This window comes from Aquarana catesbeiana, linkage group LG07 (assembly GCF_042186555.1).
Source record: "Aquarana catesbeiana isolate 2022-GZ linkage group LG07, ASM4218655v1, whole genome shotgun sequence".
NCBI classification, from domain to species: domain Eukaryota; kingdom Metazoa; phylum Chordata; class Amphibia; order Anura; family Ranidae; genus Aquarana; species Aquarana catesbeiana.
The window spans coordinates 87,500,590-87,522,069 of NC_133330.1; the positions used below are offsets into that span (position 1 = coordinate 87,500,590).

Genomic DNA, 21,480 nt, shown 5'->3' on the forward strand with positions numbered 1-21,480 from the left:
CCCAGCCACAGCAGTGGGGGAACAAATTAATTGAAACCAGATATGATGTAAACCTTGTCACTTCTGACTTCACTGTACACAGAGATGATCAGCAAACAGATTTTTGCTGATAGCTCTCAACTTCCCCCAGACACCCTCCTTGGATGCCCCGAGGGTCCAGGAGGGGCAGCGGATCATGGGATGGTGGAGGGGGAAGGTCCAGCGAGTGGAATGCATGCACCTACCAGAGCTTGTAGTAGTGATCAGCTGGCTTTGCAGCCACCCAACCCGAAAAAGCTGACAGTTGAGTGAAGAAATGTAAACAAACTTGCAGTGACTATTGCCGCCTGTAGTCTGTTAAGTGTTAGAGTAAACCTGCATTTCTTTTGAAGTCTTTTTTTTTCCCCTGTAAATTCTTTATTTTTATATAAGAGACTGATAATATGTCACAAACTAAATTTACACAATGAGGTTATAATCAACTCAATGTATGGAAAAATATGACCAAGATATAGGCATTATGTTCTCATTCAAAATAGGCAACTGTACATTGGGGAAAATAATTATTTGTTCACCTGCAGATTTTGTAAGTTTGCCCACATACAAAGAAATGAAGGGCCTATAATTTTTATTATAGGTGTATTTTAAATGATATAGAGACAGAATACCAACCAAAAATCCAGAAAAAACACGATACAAATGTTATAAACTGAGTTGCAGTTCAGTGAGTAAAATAAGTATTTGATCCCCTACCAACCAACAATATTTCTGGCTCCCACAGACTGGCTACAGTATGTGTTCATGTGGTACACAGATTAGTCCTGTCAATTTATGAAGGTGCTCTTAACGACAACTTGTTATAAAAGACACCTGTCCACAGAATCGCTTTCTTCGATTCAAAGACCCACCATCATGCATGGGCAAGACCAAAGAGCTGTCTAAGGGCATCAGCAACAAGATTGTAGATCTGTACAAGGCTGGAATGGGCTACAAGACCATCAGCAAGAAGCTTGGTGAGAAGGAGACAACTGTTGGAGTGATTATTTGCAAATGGAAGAAATACAAAATAACCATCAATCGCCCTTGGACTGGAGCTCCATGCAGGAGTTCGCCTCATGAGGTAAGGAGGATCATGAGAAAAGTGAGGGATCAGCCCAGAACTACACGGGAGGAGCTTGTGAATGACTTAATGGTAGTTGAGACCGTAGTCACCAAAAACAATTGGTAACACAATATGCCACCATGAATTAAAATCCTACAGCGCCCGTAAAGGTTCCCCTCGTCAAGAAGGCACATGTACAGGCCCGTCTGAATTTTGCCAATGAACATCTAAATGATTCAGAGAAGGATTAGAAGACAGTGTTGTGGTCAGATGAGACCAAAATTGAGCTCTTTGGCATTAACTCCACTCGACCTGTTTGGAGGAAGAAAAATGCTGACTATGACCCTAAGACAGTGATGGCGAACCTTGGCACCCCAGATGTTTTGGAACTTCATTCCCCGTGATGCTCATGCACTCTACAGTGTAGTGGAGAATCATGGGAAATGTAGTTCCAAAACATCTGGAGTGCCAAGGTTTGCCATCACTGCCCTAAGATGTCTTACCTCTGTGCTTGCCAACAAGGGATTCTCCACCAAGTGCTATGTCATGTTTTGCTTGGGGATCAAATACTTATTTTACTCACCAAACTGCAACTCAATTTATAGCATTTGTATCATGTGTTTTTTTTTTTCTGGATTTTTGATTGATATTCTGTCTCTATCATTTAAAATACACCTATGATAAAAATTATAGACCCTCCATTTCTTTGTAAGTGGGCAAACTTACAAAATATGCAGGGATCAAATAATCATTTTCCCCACTGTATAAGCTGTCATCCTTGTGATTGTCATTGTAGGAGGGTAGATGTGCATGGAAAAAGAGAAAGTGGGGAGGGGAGCAAAAGAGTAGAGGGAGTAACAAGAGGGGGAAAGAATGATGAAATGAGTAAGAGGCCCCCTAGCCAGTTCACTGGTGTAGAAAAACAGGCATTACACCGCCAGCACTCCAGGGTTAGGGACCGATATTTCTAGGAATAAAGTCCATCCAATAGAACCATGTTTGCCAGAGGTTTTCATCTCTATGATACAGAGTTGCAGTTAAATCCTCCATATTCCTAAGTTACTTAAATTTTACTAACCATAATTATATGGAGGAGTCTCTTGCCCTCATAGAATTGGGATACATGCTGTAGCTGAGTTCAGAAAATATGGATTAACAGTGAGCTGGTGGGGAGGCAGTTAATTTGAAGAAGATAAGAAGCTGGGCTGGTCTGTCAGTTTATTGCCATTTGAAACTTTTAAAAGTGAAAGTCCTAATTGGGAGTAGATGCCACAAGATTTTACATGGCTGCTTCAATTCCACCGTGCAATAGCACTGTCTCAATGGGCAGTATTTGTATTCACAATACAAGGTGGAATAGCAAATGGTGGCGCTTAGCCATGATACTGGGGTTAGAAAATCAGGCCCCAGTAACAGCTTGAAACTAAATCAGACACGGTCACCACAAACAAGGCTTGTCTGGCTAATGAAGGTAACTTATGTCTGCTGTTAAACAGTACCTTTACAATTAAAAGTTTAAATGGCATGCAGGGTTGTGTTAAAGTGAACTTGTGAGAACAGAAAACAAGCATGCAGACAGTAAAGTTGCATGCCTCTTCTGCATACTTGTTCCTGGTGAGCTCCCAAAAAATACTCCATTAAAACCAAGTTGACATTTGCAGTTCCCATATTTATTTTCTGACGGGTTCGCTTTAATTGCCATTACCTTGCATTATAACTTATATTTTTGAAAGAGGCAAGTACAAAGTACCACAATAGTACCTTCCATGTGTTCTTGTTTACAGCAAAATGTTTTATTCTAATTGAAAGGCACAAACAATTTGAAATCTGAAAATCCTGAATCAGAATTGCAGAATTGTATTTTTTTATTAAATTCCACAGTAGGGTTTCTGTTTACTAACCATTACATTTTTTTCATGACAAAGGTGAAAAAACAAAAGCCTGTATGGCAATTATCTGAAGAAGACCTAAGCTCTTCCACAAGTTCCACAGACAAGTCTGAAGGAGAATGTAAAGAGAGGTGGGTGATTTTTTTCAGTACTACATAGTACGTGGCTATTTACTCTATCTTAAACAAAACCATATATTGATGTGCTTTATACTGCTAAGATGATAACAATAGGATTTTTATAACAGCTTACCTGTAAAATCCTTTTCTTTTGATGTACATCACGGGACACAGAGCCTCAATAATTACTGATGGGTTATAGGGTATCATTAGGTGATTGGACACTGGTCACACCCTAGACAGGAAGTTCAACCCCCTATATAACCCCTCCCGTTCCTGGGGATACCTCAGTTTTGTAGCAAAGCAATATAAGTGTATTAGAAGAGGGGCGGGACCTCTGTGTCCCGTGATGTACCTCAAAAGAAAAGGATTTTACAGGTAAGCTGTTATAAAAATCCTATTTTCTTTCTCGTACATCACGGGACACAGAACCTCAGTAATTACTGATGGGATGTCCCAGAGCAATGCTATTTGAGGGGAGGGGACCACACAAAGTAGGGTGTAATCAGACCTGAGGACCTCGTACTGCTGCCTGCAGCACACTACGCCCAAAGGCGATATCCTCGTGCCTTCCCACATCCACCTGATAAAATCTGGAGAATGTATGAACTGAAGACCAGGTTGTGGCCTTGTAGATTTGAGCCATAGAGGCCCGGTGATGCACCGCCCAAGAAGCACTAATAGCCCTTGTGGAGTGTGCCTTGATTTGAAAAGGTGGAATTTTCTGTTTCAAACCGTAAGCTTAAATAATCATTTGTCGAATCCATCTTGAAATGGTAGACTTGGCGCTGCCTGTCCTCTATTAGGACCTTCTGGCAGTACGAATAAAACATCCGTTTTGCGAATTTGAGCAGTTGCTTCTAGATAGGCCTTGACTGCTCTTACTACATCCAAAGAATGTAATGACTTTTCTTCCATAGAACAGGGATCTTGAAAAAAGGAAGGTAGAACAATATCTTGGTTTAGATGAAAATCTGAAACCACTTTCGGTAGAAAGCTAGGATGAGGGCACAATACCACTCTATCCTTGTGTATGATTAAATAAGGCTCTTTACCGAAAAGAGCTGCTAATTCTGATACTCTTCTAGTAGAAGAAATGGCTACCAGAAAAAATTTACTTTCTTGTCAACAAGACCAAGGGAATTTGAAGTATTGGTTCAAAAAGGCTGTTTCTGTAAAACTGACAGAACCAAATTCAAGTCCCAGGGGTTTAGGGGCGCCCTAACCGGTGGATTAGGATGCATTACCCCCTGTATAAAGCTTCGGACTAAACAATGCAAAGCAAGCGGCCGTTGAAATAATACTGACAAGGCCGAGACCTGGCCCTTGATGGTACTCAAGGCCAGCTTCATTTCTAATCCCATTTGTAGAAAGTCTAGAATTCTACTTATGACATATTTTCTGGGATGCCAAGCCCTGGATACACACCAGGAGATCTAAGCTTTCCAGACTCTTATGATAAATCATTCTGGAAGCTGGCTTTCTTGCATTGATTAAGGTACAAATCACAGGACCTGAAAGCCCACGACTCTTCAGAACGTGGGTTTCAATAGCCAGACCCTCAAATTTAGCATTTGTAAGGCAGGATGGAACACTCGACCTTGGGATAGCAGGTCTGGACGTGATGGTAGGGTCCACAGGGGACCTACTGCCATCTTTACTATTCCTGCATACGAAGCTCTTCTGGCGATGCTGGGCCAGCAGAAGTACCGACTTCCTTTCCTGCCTGATCCTGCGAAGAAGTCGTGGCAGTAGCAGAATAGGAGGAAATGTAAAAATCAGGGAGAATTGATGCCATGGAGTCACCAACGCATCTGTCCCACATGCAAGAGGATCCCTTGTTCTTGACACAAAGTTATGAAACTTGTTGTTGAATCTGGATGCAAAGAGGTCTACATCCGGAACCCCCCCATCTTTGGCATATGGCCAAGAAGACGTCGGGGTGAAGAGACCATTCTCCTGGGAATAACTGCCGGCGACTCAAGTAGTCCGCCTGCCAGTTCTCTACTCCCGGAACGAAGATTGCCGATATGCACAGCACATGCTTCTGCCCAGATTAAGATCTGGTTTACTTCTCCCTGGGCTGCACGACTCCTGGTGCCTCCCTGGTGATTGATATAAGGCACTGCTGTGGCATTGTCGGACTGGATCCTGACAGGGCAACCCTGTTACCTGAGTGTCCAGTCCTTTAGGGCTAGATACGCCGCACGGATCTCTAGAATGTTGATGGGTAAGGTCCTCTCTGTCTTGTAACATCTCCCTTGGACAGTCGACTGTTCCAGAACTGCTCCCCAACCCGAAGACTGGCATTTGTTGTTAGCACTGTCCAGGCAACTGGAAAAAAAGGGTTTTTCCCTTTTGCAGATTTTCGGGTATCAACCACCAACTGAGGCTCTGACGCACTGTAGGAGACAGACGCATCGGGAAATCCAATGCCTGAACCTCCTTGTTCCAGGCAGACAGGATACTGTTTTGCAGCAGTCTCGAATGAAACTGAGCATAGGGAACTGCTTCGAACGAAGCCACCATCTTCCCCAGTAGCCTCATACAAAGGCGAATAGAAGGATCTTTCTTTGCCCTGACTACCTGAATCAGTTCTTTATGGTACTGATCTTTGCCTGGGGTAAAATACCCTCTTCTGGGCTGTATCTATGACCAGACCGAAATACTCTAGTCTTCTTACTGGTTTCAAAGAAGACTTTTTTGAGTTGAGGAGCCAACCTAGGAATTCCAGGTAATTGACTGTGGTGACCAAGCTTTGGTCCAAGTGGGCTACCGAGCAGTCTATCAAGAGCAGGTCGTCTAGGTATGCTATTACCGTTATACCTTGGGCCCTTAATCTGGCCAGCGGAGGGACCAAGATTTTTGTAAACACCCGAGGTGCAGTAGCTAGCCCGAAAGGCACAGCTATAAACTGAAAGTGGCATCTTTCTACTTTGAAACGCAGGTACTTTTGATGAGCAGGGAAAATAGTTACATGCAGGTATGCCTCCTTGATGTCTATTGACGCCAGAAATTCTCCTTCTTGTAGGATGGAGACTACCGACCGGATCGATTCCATGCGAAAGGATCATATCTTTAGGAATCGGTTTAGATCCTTGAGATCTAAAATGGGTCTGACATCTCAGTTTGGTTTTGGAACCATGAAAAGGTTTGAATAAAACCCCAATCACTGCTTTTGCGTGGGAACAACCACAATAACTTTTTGCGACAATAGTTGCTCCAATGCTAGAAGAGAGACTTCTTTTTCTCTGGGTCTCTGGGAACATTTGATCTGAGGAAACTAGGAGAGGGGAATTCTCGGAACTCTAGTTTGTAACCTAGAGTTAATGTGGACATCACCCATCTGTCCTGGAAATCCTCCTACCACAGCCTTGAGAACTGTAGCAGTCTTCCCCCCACCCGAGCGAGGGGGGGCACTCCTTCATAAAGAGGCTTTAGCGTCTTGTCTAGTAGGCTTCCTCCCACAGGACTTCTTTTGTCCCAGGGTCGACTGAGATTTATTTCTTGAGCCTGACGGAGGAGGCCATCGCGACTGCCTGGAGGCTGATGCTCCTGGCACTGGAGACAGAGCCTGTTTAAAAGAGGGACGTATACCAAATCTTCTCCGAACAGCCTTGCACCATGAAGGGGAAACCCAGCCAGAAGCTTCTTACATGGTGATTCGGCTGAAATTTTCAACCATAAGATTCTACGCATATGTACCAACCCAAGCGCAAGGCGAAAGGTTTGGATGATAGAATCTCTGACTGCGTCAACAGCAAACACAAAGCTGTTGGTAGGTTGGCAAACCCCCGGGCCTGCTGTTCAGGTAAAACTTTGAGGACCTGCTTAACATGGTCTCTCAAGTATTGACAGATTGATTGCTGCCACTGCAGGTTGAGCTATTAGGACCTTCTGCCACTGAACCTGCCGAGAAAAAAAACACTTTTCAACAGGAATTCCAATTTCTTATGAGTTGGATCCCTAGGTATCTGAGCATTGTCGACAAGACAAGCCAGACTTATATACGGAGGAATGGCGGCGTCAACTGCCGGTATACCCCCATCTTAGTACATTTTTCCTCCATAGGATAAAGTGTTGCAAAAATTTTTTTTTTTTTTTTATTTTTTTTTAGGCGGAAAAAATGTTTATCTGGGCGATCCCACTCAGAATAAATAAGCTTTTTCAGTAACCATAAAACAGAAAAGCATGTGTAGTTTGAGGAGGCTTCAGTGAACTCAAACCAAAGGTGGGTTCTTTAACTGACTCAGATACGGGTAACCTGAATGTGGAGCGGACCAATCCAGCCAAAATTTGCACTAACACCTTCTTATCATGAGAAACTGAAGAGGGCCCTTCTCCACTTGATTCCTCAGAAGAGGAGTCATAAGTCTCATCCCGATCCTCTGAGAGGGATTCCTCTCCTTTTTCCCCAGAGTTCCTCTGCTTGAGTGTCCTGGGTAACAGAGGGAGACCTAGTGCGTTTTCTTTCACAGAGTAAAGATGCGATTAAGGCCACCAGTCTTTTCTGTAATCCATTAATGGTTGAGGAAAGAACCTCCTGTGTAATGTATACAGGGGCTGAAGTGCCAGAAGCAGCTGCAGCCCCTGACCCAACGGCTCACCCTGGCCAGCTTCCCCCTGGCCTTCAGGGGGGAAGGTGCTGCAGAAGGGGGGTCCTCAGAGCCTGAGGGAGACCCTTAGAGCCCCTATTTTTCGGGGTATATGTGCCTCTTTTGCCCCTAGTGCAAAACACAAAAAGCAGAGGCACTACCAGAATGCACTGACTGCTGAGGAATGTAGTTCAGCAACTGCCGCTGCTACCAAGTCTCAGCCTGGTGCTCAAGTAAATGTTTGCCTGGGAATGCCTGTGTCTCCCACCTCACATGCGCCCGTCTGTTCTGTGTCCCTCCATAGGCTGTGTGCATCTGAAAAGAGTGCACCTTATAGCCTGTATGCAGCCTGCAATGTGAGAGTTTCACCGCGCCGACGTTGCGTTAACGCTCCACCCCCCCTGCCACCCCTCCCATCCCCCCTTCGTCCTCTTTTAAAAAAAAAAAAAAAAAAAAAAAAAAAGACTGTCTCCCACGCGAGCCGAGGCTCTAGATCCTCCGATAGCATGGAGAGGGGGGCCGGGGCGGAGGAGAGAGGAGGGCCGGTGGATGGGAAGCCGCTGTAATGGCGGCGGCGGCGCGGCATACTACCGCTTCCCTGTGCCTTTACCAAAGCCGTGGGGGGAGAATCCTGTAGGAAAAAAAACCCTTCCCACATCCTACCTGGAGCATGGCTTGGAGGAGCGTACAGCGTGGACACAAGACAGATCAAGCATGAAAAGGTATGTGCTCTTGGCAGCCCCCGGTGGTGACTATAGACATAGCATACATTTACTTAAAGGAGAAACCTTATAAGAACTGGAAAAATTCTTAAGCAGTCTCCCTTACCTTATCCAGCTGCAGGGTTCTGTTGCAACAGACCCAATCTTCACCTCTCATGGTGGGCTCCGTTTATAGAAACCTTCAGAGACTGGGGCCCCCTATGAATAGGAGGATCCCCAGTTCTGGCCCGTAAAGCACCCCGCCAGGGATATGGCTGAAAAAACCAAATACTGGATCCCAGGGTCCATCTCTCTAAAAAGAGAAGCATTACAGGTAAAACCTCGTTTCTTTGGACACGAGGACCGGGTACCATCCAATTCGGCCTGGAAAAGACACTTTGAATGGATCCGGCTGCATGGCTTGCCCCAGTATAGGATATTCCTTTTGGAGCTCAGCACAGCACATCTTATTCATGACCAACACCTAAGACACTGGCGAAAAAACTGAGGTATCCTCAGGAAGGGGAGGGGTTATATAGGGGGTTGAACTTCCTGTCTAGGGTGTGACCAGTGTCCAAACACCTAATGATACCCTATAACCCATCAGTAATTACTGAGGCTCTGGGTCCCGTGATGTACGAGAAAGAAATATATTTTGAGGGTTTGTTAAGTCTTGCCCACAAAGTTCTCCACCTCCTTGGTAGACAGGGATGGTGAGTGAGCTGGGCTTAGCTCCAGAGGGAAGGCTGTAGCACCCAAGTTAGGGAAGTTGAGTCCTTTGTAAAAACAGGTAATACAGGATCAGAGAGCATACAAAGTTCTTGATCGTACAGTACATGACACAGGCTTAGTTTTAGACAACTGGGTTATATGTTGCTACCTATAAATGCTTGGACGCTTGGACGCTGGCAAACAGACCTGTTAGGACCCCCATATAATCCCTGCTACTGACAGCTATTCTCAGTTTTGTGCTAGTGTCCTTAGGTGATGGATGTCTTTTTTTTTTTTTTTTTTTCTCCTGCGGGAGATTTCGTTTCAGCCAATGGCACAGTTTCTGGAGAAATACCACAGCCTGGAGAGGTTCCTCCTCTTCTTTATTTTTTATTTATTTTTATTTTTTATATAATTCATTTCTATTCACTTTAACAAAGTAATAAAAAGACTTTTATACAGCAAAAGGTTGTGTCCATCATTTCCAAGATTGTTCAAAAAGGTTGTGCATCAAAATTAAACACAGTGGGTAAGAAGAATCACATTCTCAGTAACATAACTGGGCTGGGTAGGAGAAGGCATACTGCTAAGAATGTAGCTGTGTCTGAGTGCTCCCATCCAGTGTGGAAACAACAAAGAAATGGCAGCGGGAGATCCTCATTACGTTGTACGCAGTATGATGGATGAAGAAACTGCGAGGCTGAGCCTGTCCTATCCCTCTAGCCGGCATCAGGGAGATAAGATCATGACAGCGGTCAGAAAGCCCGGCATTCCTCAGCATTCTGAACAAGAGCAGTCTACCTTGTGGCAACCCCTTCGTGTTTGTGTGAAGTAAGGGATAACGCGTTTCAGAGGTTCATTCCTCCTTTGTCAAAAACCTGCCCCTTTGGACTAATGGATAAGTTTTTATAGTGACAGCTCGAGTGAGTGGGAGGAGGGGAAGGGCTGGGTGGGGGCAGAGTTTTGCGTTTAATTTCTCACTAGGCATTGTTATGTACTAGCTTCCTGTGCTGGTTGTAGCAATTGATTTGGCTATGTAAATATACAGGGGAGAGGGAGAATCGGTGTTTACAGATGGCAACATTGTAACACTTTACCTGTAATTGACACTCTGTGATAACTGCTGTAATTTCCCTGCAGATTCAGAGACAAAAGAAATTGTCCATCTGGTTCATTAACTCAACTTAAGGCTGGAACTAATGAGGTGGTGAACTAGCCATAAGATCAATTAACTACTTGTATGTTTTTTCTTAAAGATCACAATATATACAATATCTCACAAAAGTGAGTACACCCCTCACGTTTTTGTAAATATTTTCATTCTATCTTTTCACGTGACAACACTAAAGAAATGACACTTTGCTACAATGTAAAGTAGTGTGTGTACAGCTTGTATAACCATGTAAATTTGCTTTCCCCTCAAAATAACTCGACACACAGCCATTAATGTCTAAACCGCTGGCAACAAAAGTGAGTACACCCCTAAGTGAAAATGTCCAAATTGGGCCCAAAGTGTCATTATTTTGTGTGGCCACCATTATTTTCCATCATTGCCTTAACCCTCTTGAACATGTAGTTCCCCAGAGCTTCACAGGTTCAGTCCTCTTCCACTCCTCCATGATGACATCAGGGAGCTGGTGGATGTTAGAGACCTTGCGCTCCTCCACCTTCCGTTTGAGGATGCCCCACAGATGCTCAATAGGGTTTATGTCTAGAGACATGCTTGGCCAATCCATCACCTTTACCCTTAGCTTCTTTAGCAAGGCAGTGGTTGTCTTGGAGGTGTGTTTGGGGTCATTATCGTGTTAGAATACTGCCCTCCGGCCCACTCTCCGAAGGGAGGGGATCATGCTCTGCTTGAGTGTGTCACAGTACATGTTGGCATTCATGGTTCCCTAAATGAACTGTAGCTCCCCAGCAGCACTCATGCAGCCCCAGACTATGACACTCCCACCACCGTGCTGCTTGACTGTAGGCAAGACACACTTGTCTTTGTACTCCTCACCTGGTTGCCGCCACACACACACACACACACACACATACATATATATATAGATATATATCTATATCTATATATATATATATGTGTGTGTGTGTGTGTGTGTGTGTATATGTGTATATATATATATACACACACACACACAGCGAGGGGAAAAAAGTATTTGATCCCCTGCTGATTTTGTACGTTTGCACACTGACAAAGAAATGATCAGTCTATAATTTTAATGGTAGGTTTATTTTAACACTGAGAGACAGAGTAACAACAAAAAAAATCCAGAAAAACTCATTTCTAGAAAGTTCTAAATTGATTTGCATTTTAATGTATGAAATAAGTGTTTGAACCCTTCGCAGAACATGGCTTAGTACTTAGTGGCAAAACTCTTGTTGGCAATCACAGTGGTCCGACTTTTCTTGTAGCTGGCCACCTGGTTTTCACACGTCTCAGAAGGGATTTTCTCCCACTCCTCTTTGCAGATCCTCTCCAAGTCATAAAGGTTTCAAGGCTGACATTGGGTAACTCGAACCTTCAGGTCCCTCCGCATATTTTCTATGGGATTAAGGTCTGGAGACTGGCTAGGCCACTCCAGGACCTTAATGTGCTTATTCTTGAGCCACTCCTTTGTTGCCTTGGCCATGTGTTTTTGTCATTGTCATGCTGTCATACCCATCCACGACCTATTTTCAATGCTCTGGCTGAGGGAGAAGGTTCTCACCCAAGATTTGACAATACATGGCCCTGTCCATCATCCTTTTTGATGCAGTGAAGTTGTCTTGTCCCCTTAGCAGAAAAACTCCCCCAAAGCATAATGTTTCTACCTCCATGTTTGATGGTGGGGATGGTGTTCTTGGGGACATAGGCATCATTCCTCCTCCTCCTCCTCCAAATATGGCGAGTTGGGTTGATGCCAAATAGCTTGATTTTGGTCTCATCTGACCACAACACTTTCACCCAGTTCTCCTCTGAATCATTCAGATGTTCATTAGCAAACTGTACATGTGCTTTCTTAAACAGTGGGACCTTGCGGGCACTGCAGGATTTCAGTCCTTCACAGCGTAGTGTGTTACTAATTGTTTTCTTGGTGACTATGGTCCCATCTGCCTTGAGATCATTGACAAGATTCCCCCGTGTAGTTCTGGGCTGATTCCTCACCATTCTCATGATCATTGAAACTCCACGAGGTGAGATCTTGCATGGAGCCCCAGACCAAGGGAGATTGACAGTTATTGTGTGTTTCTTCCATTTGCGAAAAATCACACTAACTGTTGTCACCCTTCTCACCAAGCTGCTTGGCGATGGTCTTGTAGCCCATTCCAGCCTTGTGTAGGTCTACAATCTTGTCCCTGACATCTTTTGACAGCTCTTTGGTCTTGGCCATGGTGGAGAGATTGGAATCTCATTGATTGCCTCTGTGAACCGGTGTCTTTTATACGGGTAACAAGCTGAGATTAGGAGCACTCCCTTCAAGAGAGTGCTCCTAATCTCAGCTAGTTACCTGTATAGAAGACACCTGGGAGGCATAAATCTTGCTGATTGATAGGGGATCAAATATTTATTTCACTTATTAAAATGCAAATCAATTTATAACTTTTTTTGAAATGCGTTTTTCTTGATATTTTTGTTATGTATCTCGCTGTTAAAATAAATCTACCATTAAAATTATAGACTGATCATGTCTTTGTCAGTGGGCAAATGTAGAAAATCAGCAGGGGATCAAATACTTTTTTCCCTCACTGTAAATACACATAAAAAGGAAGATATGCATATATCAATTATGGACTAGAAATCCTCATGAATCATTCAATGAACATGTCAAATACATGATAAAATAAGGTTAAAATACCCGCATATATAAATCGAATTATAACTCAAATCCACCAATTTTGTATTAAATGGCGATAAATTCAATTAAATGTAATTCATAAATTTACCAAAAGGGAAATCATTATATAGCTGGTATAATTACTTCTAAATAAATTACTTTGAATGAATTCTATATCTGGTAAAATGTACTCATAATAAATTAATAGCTAATCATTTTTTTACCCTTTATGAATTGCACAGAAAGATATTAACAGTGAAACCTATATTAGTTCAATTTGGTGGAAATTGTACTCAAGGAGTTCCCAAATAAAAAATATATTATATAATGGATGAAAATGAAATCGGAGTAAAAAAATTAATTAATTAATCAAAGTATAGTATGTACCTCCAATTTCTCACCATGCTGATACCATAGACTGCTGTCTGTAGGGCTGGACCTTGTAGTGTGGAGTGCTCCAAATAGGTTTAATAGCATCCTTGACACATGGAAAGGAAAAACACAATAAGAAAGGACTAACGGGGAGACAGTGAAACAAGTGATGACAGTAATCATAGGTAGGGCAAGCATCTATGGTTTGTACATAAGTCAAAACACAAGTGCCATACGAGAAAATACAGCATTATGGTGATCTACTACTCCAAAGAGTTCTGGTTGCCTCAGAAGTCAATCAAATCAATTGACCTTTAAAAGAATAAGTCACCCAGTGGAATAACAGGGTCCAGAACCATGTTATGTATCAGTTAAGCAGGCAAGGCCATTTTATGTTATCACTAACTTCAAAAGAGTAATACATCCAGCCTGCCAGATGTCTCAGAATTTCTCTAGTTTATTTCAAATAGTGAAAACCCATCTTTCAGCTTCCATTATTTTATCTACTTCCCTCTTCCAATCAGAGAGGTCCTCTTTTTAAAGACAATGTGTCTTTCGTGAACACCTGTGCTTTTTTTATTAAGGATGTCACTGGTCATTAAGATCATGCTTTTGCCTAGCAAGAAAAAAGCTGTGGTGCCCGTGAAAATTATTTCTCTTTCAGTTTTTAAAGAGTCCTTTCATCCTTCCCAAGCCTCTTCCTCCAAATCTAAGCCTGGCACCTCCTTTTGTCACAGGCCCTAGACACCCAAGCTGGCTAAGCCCGGGTCCAAGCCTCTCTGATGGGTCTCTCCCCTACTTCAAGTGGGGGGCATCTGTTGGCTTTCTTGGACTCCTGGGCTAGAGACATTCCGGACCTCTGCGTCATCTTCATGGGGTGCAGGATGGAGTTTCGCTCTCTCCCTCCTCTCAGATTCATGCCTTCTAATCTGCCTTCTGTTAGAAAAGTTTTAAATGTTTATTGTGTGACTATTAGAAAAACAAAAACCCTGAGACTGATTTTTAAGATGACTTCTGAGCACGTTGTTGTATTAACTTGCTGTATCATTTGCTTTAACTAGCTCCATAGTAAGTTGTAGGATGATTAGGCTTAACCATATATGGTAGAACAAGACTGTACAGGAAACGCTAATTAGCCAATAAAGTACCATTTTGTACCAGGTACGCTATCTGTGTTTCCTCCATCCAATAGAAGTGTTATAGCTATATTGTAGGTATTAGGAGGGGGGCTGTACATCTCTTTGTTTGATTCTTACTGCATCTTTCGACTTGTAAGCATCATCCTTTTGTGTGACACATCTGAAATAAATTGTCTGCTTTTCAATACATCTGGAGTTTGACTGATCACAGGAGAAGAATAATCCTAACACCTTCTTCACAGAGGTTGAAGCATCTGCATGCTGCTTTTCAGCAATTGGTCATCTTATGGGTCATTATTTGTGTGCCTGCAGGGGAGAGGTTTCAGGGTTTTTACACCAACCTGTTCATGGTTACGAAAGCCAAAGGTGATTTTCGGCCTATCCTGGACCTGAAGTGCTTGAACATCTTCCTTCAAATTCTGAACTTGCCTACTTACACATTCCTATTTTTACATTTTGTGGTGGAGGACTATCATTTTCAGTTAGTGGCTCTGTTGTGCGGCCTATCCATTTCTCCTCAGGTCTTAACAAAAGACTTGGCCCCTATTCTGGCTCATCTTTACTCTCTGGGTGTGTAGACTTTTTGTGCCAACATATAATGGAATTGAGTGCAGATTCTGAAGAACTTTGGTTGGATCTTAAAACCTCAATTCTGCTCTGTGTTTGGCTTATAATCTGGAATACTTGGGACTGATCCTGAACACATATCAGACCTGGGTCTTTCTTTCATTGGAAAAGATCATATCTCTCTGCTCTTAAGCATGAATACTTCAATTTAGACGTCTTCACTGCGCTTTTTGCATGAGGACACTGGAACTGATGGTAGCCTCATTCGAGGCATTGTCTTTTGCCCAGTTTCACTCCAGACCTCTGCAACTTGACATCCTGCCTGCATGACACAACTGGAATCTGGTGTTGGAATTGGGCACGTTGTTTCTCCCGCTAACTTGGGAGATTCTCACAACAGATGTCAGTCTATTGGACTGGAAAGGAGTTTTCGAAATATTGACAGTTCAGGGTATCGGATTGATGGAGGAATCTCAACTTCCAATAAACATTCTGGAGCTCAGAGCTATCCAACTGTCCCTTCAACACTCAATGTCTTAGCTTCAGGGACTTCTGAAGCAGGTTCAGTCAGACAACGCCACAGCTATGGCAGACATCAACCATCAAGGGGGCACAGGAAGTGGCACAGTCGAGGAGGAAGCAAACCTAATTTTGACCTGTGCGAAGCATTACATTCTGTTTCTCGACAGCAAATGCCACTAAAGCTTCTTCCATGACTGTTTTGCAAGATCAAATTGGAGAGTGTTCTGGGGATTCTTGTGGCACTGAACAGGTCCAGGAGGCTTTGGTACTCTGACATACTCCAGCTTCAAATTCCCCCTGGCCTCTTCAGGTCAGGTCATTGTTAAAGTGATTGTAAAGTCTTGTTTTTTTTTTTATTTTCCCTATAAAAAAACAAACATGTTATCCTTACCTGCTCTGTTGCAGTGAATGTGCACAGAGCAGCCCTGATCCTCCTCTTTTCGGGTCCCTCTTCAGAGATCCTGTCTTCTCCCTCCTGTTCAGTGCCCCCACAGCAAGCAGCTTGCTATGGAGGCACCCAAGCCGAGTCACAGCTCCCTGTGTCCATTCAGACACGGAGCCCTGCCCCTGACCCCTCTTTTCCCCTGATTGGTTAGCTGACTTTAATTGACAGCAGCGGCAGCCAATGGTGCTGCTGCTGTGTCTCAGCCAATCAGGAGGGAGAATCTTGGACAGCTGAGACACTCGTGGACATCGCTGGACAGAGAGGGGGCTCAGGTAAGTATTAGGGGAGCTGAGTGGGCTGCTGCACACCAGAAGGCTTTTTTATCTTAATGCATAGAATTCATTAAGCTTAAAAACCTTCTGCCTTTACAACCACTTTAAAGCCTAATCCATAGAGGATAAGGTTCTTCTGTTTCCTGTTAAGGCCCACTTCACTAAGTTTTTTGGGTTTTTCAGTTTCGAGCACCTGTTTTGCTGATTTGTAAGGCTGCCACCCAGTATTCTGTTCAAATGTTTGCCAACTTTGACCAGAAGCATGTTCATACCTCTGCCGATACCCACTTCAGACAGAACATGCTACAGTATACCGTTGTTTTGTTTCTTTAGCCTGTGGGTGTTTGTTTTTTATGTTTCTCGTCCCACTTTTTATTTATTGCTTTTGGACATCCCGGTCGTTTAAGACTAAGCCTGTGTCCTGTACTGTACAATCAAGAAAAAAGGATTTTTGACACCCTTAAAATCAATTTCTTGGAGTAAAGTACAGGATACAGGACCCTCCTCTCTCTTTGCTAATCCTTTATGCTTGCTACAACTGAGGATAACTGTTGCTGGGAGGGGTTATATGGAGGTCCTAACAGTCCTGTTTGCCAGTGTCCCATCACCTGAAAGTAGCAACATATAACCCAGTAGTCTAAGAATAAGCCTGGGTCTTGTACTATACTCCAAGAAATTGATTTTACAGTCAAAACTATTTTTAAAAAGTTAGTGTCTACAAAATAGGGGATAGATTGATAGCATTTTTATTATTATTATTTTTTTACTCGTAATGGCGGCGATCAGCGATTTTTATCGGGACTGCGATATTGCAGCTGGCAAATCGGACACTTTTGACACATTTTTGGGACCAGTGACATTTGTACAGCGATCAGTGCTATAAAAATGCACTGATTACTGTGTAAATCTCACTGGCAGGGAAGGGGTTAACACTATGGGGTGATCAAGGGATTAACTGTGTTCCCTAGCTGGGTTCTAACTGTAAGAGGGATGGGACCGACTAGGGCAGGAGAGAGATCGGTGTTCATACTTAGATCTCTCTCCTCTCCCCTGAGATAAGTGGGATTTGTGTGTTTACACACACACAGGTCCCGGTTCTTGCTCTGTCACGAGCAATCGCGGGTGCCCGGCGGTCAACATGCCCACTGGGCACTCACATCAGCTCCGGGGACACGCTTCATGTGTGCGTGCCGCCGGAGGCTTCTTAAAGAGCCGACATACAGATATGTCGGCTCGCGCAGGGGAGCCAACCTGCTGCAGTATAGCTGCGGCGGCTGATCCGGAAACGGTTAAAAAAACAAAAAACAAAATGGCTACTACTGTCCAGAGAATCACATTTAAAAATAATATTTTAACCATTAGAAATGAATTTTAACCCCAATAGTCCTAACAAAGCCATAAGAAGTCCTATTTGCAGTTTGCGAGAAGCCATGTGGGGGACACAGCAAACATGGAAGAAAGTGCTCTGGTCAGATGAGACCAAAATTTATATTTCTTTCTCGAACACCACGGGACACAGAGCCACAGTAATTACTGATGGGTTATATAGGTATCACTGGTGATTGGACACCGGCACACCCTATCAGGAAGTTCAACCCCCTATATAATCCCTCCCCCTTGCAGGGATACCTCAGTTTTTACGCCAGTGTCTTAGGTGATGGACGTGTAAAGATGTCCTGTGCTGAGCTCCAAAGGGAATATCCCATATCCTATACTGGGGCAAGCCAGGCGAACCGGATCCATTCAAAGTGTCTTTTCATGGCCGAATTGAATGGTACCCGGGCCTCGTGTCCGAAGAAACTAGGTTTTACCCGTAATGCTTCTCTTTTTAGAGAGCTGGACCCCGCAGATCAGAAAATGGCTTTAAACTTCCTAATTTCTGGCGAGGTGCTTTACGGTCCCAGAACTGTTGGATCCCCCTACTGATGGGGGCCCCAGTCTCTGACAGTTTTTTCAAACGGAGCCCACCGTGAGAGGTGAAGATTGGGTCTGTGTAAACAGCACCCTGCGGCTGGATAAGGTAAGAGGAGATTCCACAGAATTTTTGAGTTCTAGTGGCTTTTCTCCTTTAAGGTAAATGCATGCTATGCCTATTGTGACCACCGGGGGCTGCCAAGAGCACAAACCTACACATGCTGACTCTGTCTCAGGTGTTGTAATCGCTGTTTATGTCCCAGCGTATCAAGCAGGCTGCAAACAGGTAAGGTGGAAAGGGGGATTTCTCATGCTTGAATGTTCCCCCCCAGGCTAGAGAGGGGCCACAGGGGTCTAGAAAGTGGTTATACCACCCGGGCTCTGCGGCCTAATGGCCACCATCTCTCAAGATAGCCGTTCAGGCAGATCTTGTTACCAGCCCCCCTCCCTCCCCCCCCCCCCCCATCCCCAGCCTTTCTCCGGAAGCATGACAGGAGAGTCGGCAGCGCGGGAAGCGCTCGTTTTTTTCAAAACTCGAGGGGGGGGGTGGTAGAGGAGGGGGCGGGACGTCAGCACAGGTGCTTAGACTCCCACTCAGGCCAGCTGCAGGCTATTAGAGGCACTCTGTACAGGTGCACACAGCCTTCTGAGAGACACAGAGCTGACGGTCGCATGTAAGGTGGGACACAAGCATTCTCCTAGGCAGCATTTACTGAAGTAACACCAGACTGAGCATTGGGTAGCAAGGCTTTTAGCCAGACTACATCGCTCAGCGGGCAGTGTTCATTTGTATACCTCACACCTTGTTGCTTTGCACTATGGGTAGAAGAGGTTCAAGCACCCCAGGAACCAGAGACACTAGGGGATCTCGTTCAGGTTCTGAGGGCCCCCTGTCGGCAGCATCCTCCCCCCCTAAAGATGGGCCAGGGACGGCTAGACAGGGAGAGCCATCGGGGTCAGGGGCTACACCTGCTTCTGGCACTTCAGCCCCTGTATATATTACACAAGAGGTTTTTTCCTCAACCATTAATGGTCTAGAGGAAAGATTAATGGCCGTGATTACGTCTTCACTCAGTGGAAGAAAACGCACTAGGCTTTCCTCTGTTCCCCAAGACCCTCAGACAGAGGAGCTCTGGGATAAAGGAGATGAATCCCTTTCAGAGGATCGGGATGGGATGGATGATTCCTCTTCGGAGGATTCAGGTGGAGAGGGACCCTCTGCGACTTCCCAAGAGGAGAAAGTCTTAGTGCAGATCCTCACTGGATTGGTCCGCTCCACATTTAAGTTGCCCATACCGGAAACTGCTAAAGAATCCTCTTCTGCTTTGGGGTCACTGAAACCTTTCCAAGCAGCACATGCTTTTCCTGTTCATACTTTACTTGAAAAGCTTATTTATTCTGAGTGGGATCACCCAGACAAAGTTTTTTTCCGCCGAGAAAGTTTTCAACACTTTATCCGATGGAAGAAAAGTTTATTAAAATGTGGGGAATACCGGCTATTGATGCCGCCATTTCCTCCGTAAATAATAGCCTGACTTGTCCTGTAGACAATGCTCAGATGCTCAGGGATCCTGTAGATAAAAGGATGGAATCCCTATTGAAGGATGTTTTCTCCTTAGCAGGATCAGTGGCCCAACCTGCAGTAGCAGCGATTGGAGTCTGTCAATACTTAAGAGACCATGTTAAGCAGGTCATCAAAGTATTACCTGAACAGCAGGCCCAGGGGTTTGCTAACCTTCCAGCGGCCTTATGCTTTGTGGTTGACGCCATTAGAGATTCTATCGTGCAAACCTCCCGTCTTTCACTGGGGTTGGTGCATATACGTAGAATCCTATGGTTGAAAAATTGGTCAGCCGAAGCACCATGTAAGAAGCTACTGGCTGGGTTTCCATTTCGTGGTGCAAGGTTGTTTGGAGAGGACTTGGATAACTATATCAAGAGAATCTCTTGTGGGAAAAGCACTCTCTTACCTGTCAAGAAGAAGAGTAAGCGTCCCTCTTTCAAACGGACTCTTTCCCCAGCGCCGGGGGCTTCAGCCTCCAGGCAGTCTCGACGGCCGCCTCCATCGGGGTCCAGAGATAAGAGTCAACCCCAGGGACAAAAGAAGTCCTGGGGAAAGAAGCCTACTAGGCAAAACACTAAGACCTCTGCATGAGGGGGCGCCCCCGCTCACTCGAGTGGGGGGAAGACTGCGACAGTTCTCAGAGCTCTGGCAGGAGGACTTCCAGGACAGATGGGTAGTCTCCACGGTAACCTTAGGGTACAAGCTGGAGTTTCAGGAATTCCCTTCTCCTCGGTTCCTCAGATCAAATGTTCCCAGAGACCCAGAGAAGAAGCAGTCGCTCCTTCTAGCGTTAGAGCGACTTTTGTCGCAGGAGGTCATTATGATAGTTCCCGCAAAGGACCAGGGATTGGGCTTCTATTCCAACCTTTTTACGGTCCAAAAGCCAAATGGGGATGTCAGGCCCATTTTGGACTTAAGGGATCTGAACCGATTCCTAAGGATTCAATCCTTCCGCATGGAATCAATTCGAACAGTAGTTCCCACCCTGCAGGGAGGAGAATTTCTGGCATCAATAGACATCAGAGATGCATATCTGCATGTGCCCATTTTTCCTGCTCATCAGAAGTTTCTGCGCTTCGAGGTAGGAGGGCGCCATTTCCAGTTTGTGGCTCTGCCTTTCGGGATAGCCACTGCACCTCGAGTGTTCACAAAGATCTTGGCTCCTCCTCTGGCCAGATTAAGGGCTCAGGGTATAGCTGTCATAGCATACCTAGACGACCTGCTCTTGATAGACCGGTCGGTAGCCTCTTTGAATGGAAACTTGAAGACCACGGTCAGGTATCTAGAACACCTGGGTTGGATCCTCAACTTAGAAAAGTCTTTCCTAAAACCAGCAAGAAGACTGGAGTATTTAGGTCTGATTATAGATACAAGCCAGGAGAAAATATTTCTACCCCAGGCAAAGATCACTTCTTTGAGAGAGCTGATTCTGACAGTAAGGACCAAGAAGGGTCCCTCAGTCCGCCTTTGTATGAGGCTACTAGGGAAGATGGTGTCTTCATTCGAAGCAGTTCCCTATGCTCAGTTTCACTCAAGAATGCTGCAACACAGTATTCTGTCGACCTGGAACAAGAAGGTTCAGGCATTAGACTTTCCGATGCACCTGTCGCATGCGGTGCGTCAGAGCCTCAATTGGTGGCTCATACCCGAAAACCTGCAGAAGGGGAAATCCTTTCTACCGGTTACCTGGACGGTGGTAACAACAGATGCCAGTCTGTCAGGTTGGGGAGCAGTTCTGGAACAGGCTGCGGTCCAAGGGGTATGGTCC

At 44.6% G+C, this 21,480-nt stretch overlaps 1 protein-coding gene across 2 annotated transcripts in view; it reads left to right on the top strand.

Moving 5' to 3' along the window:
- NEK4 (NIMA related kinase 4) overlaps positions 1 to 21,480 on the top strand; it is a 158,168-nt gene that overhangs the window by 99,303 nt on the left and 37,385 nt on the right. For both annotated transcript variants that reach the window (XM_073592425.1, XM_073592424.1), the window contains one exon: positions 3,007 to 3,101. In XM_073592425.1, the coding sequence (XP_073448526.1) occupies positions 3,007 to 3,101 (95 nt within the window). The remainder of the gene's footprint in view (positions 1 to 3,006; positions 3,102 to 21,480) is intronic.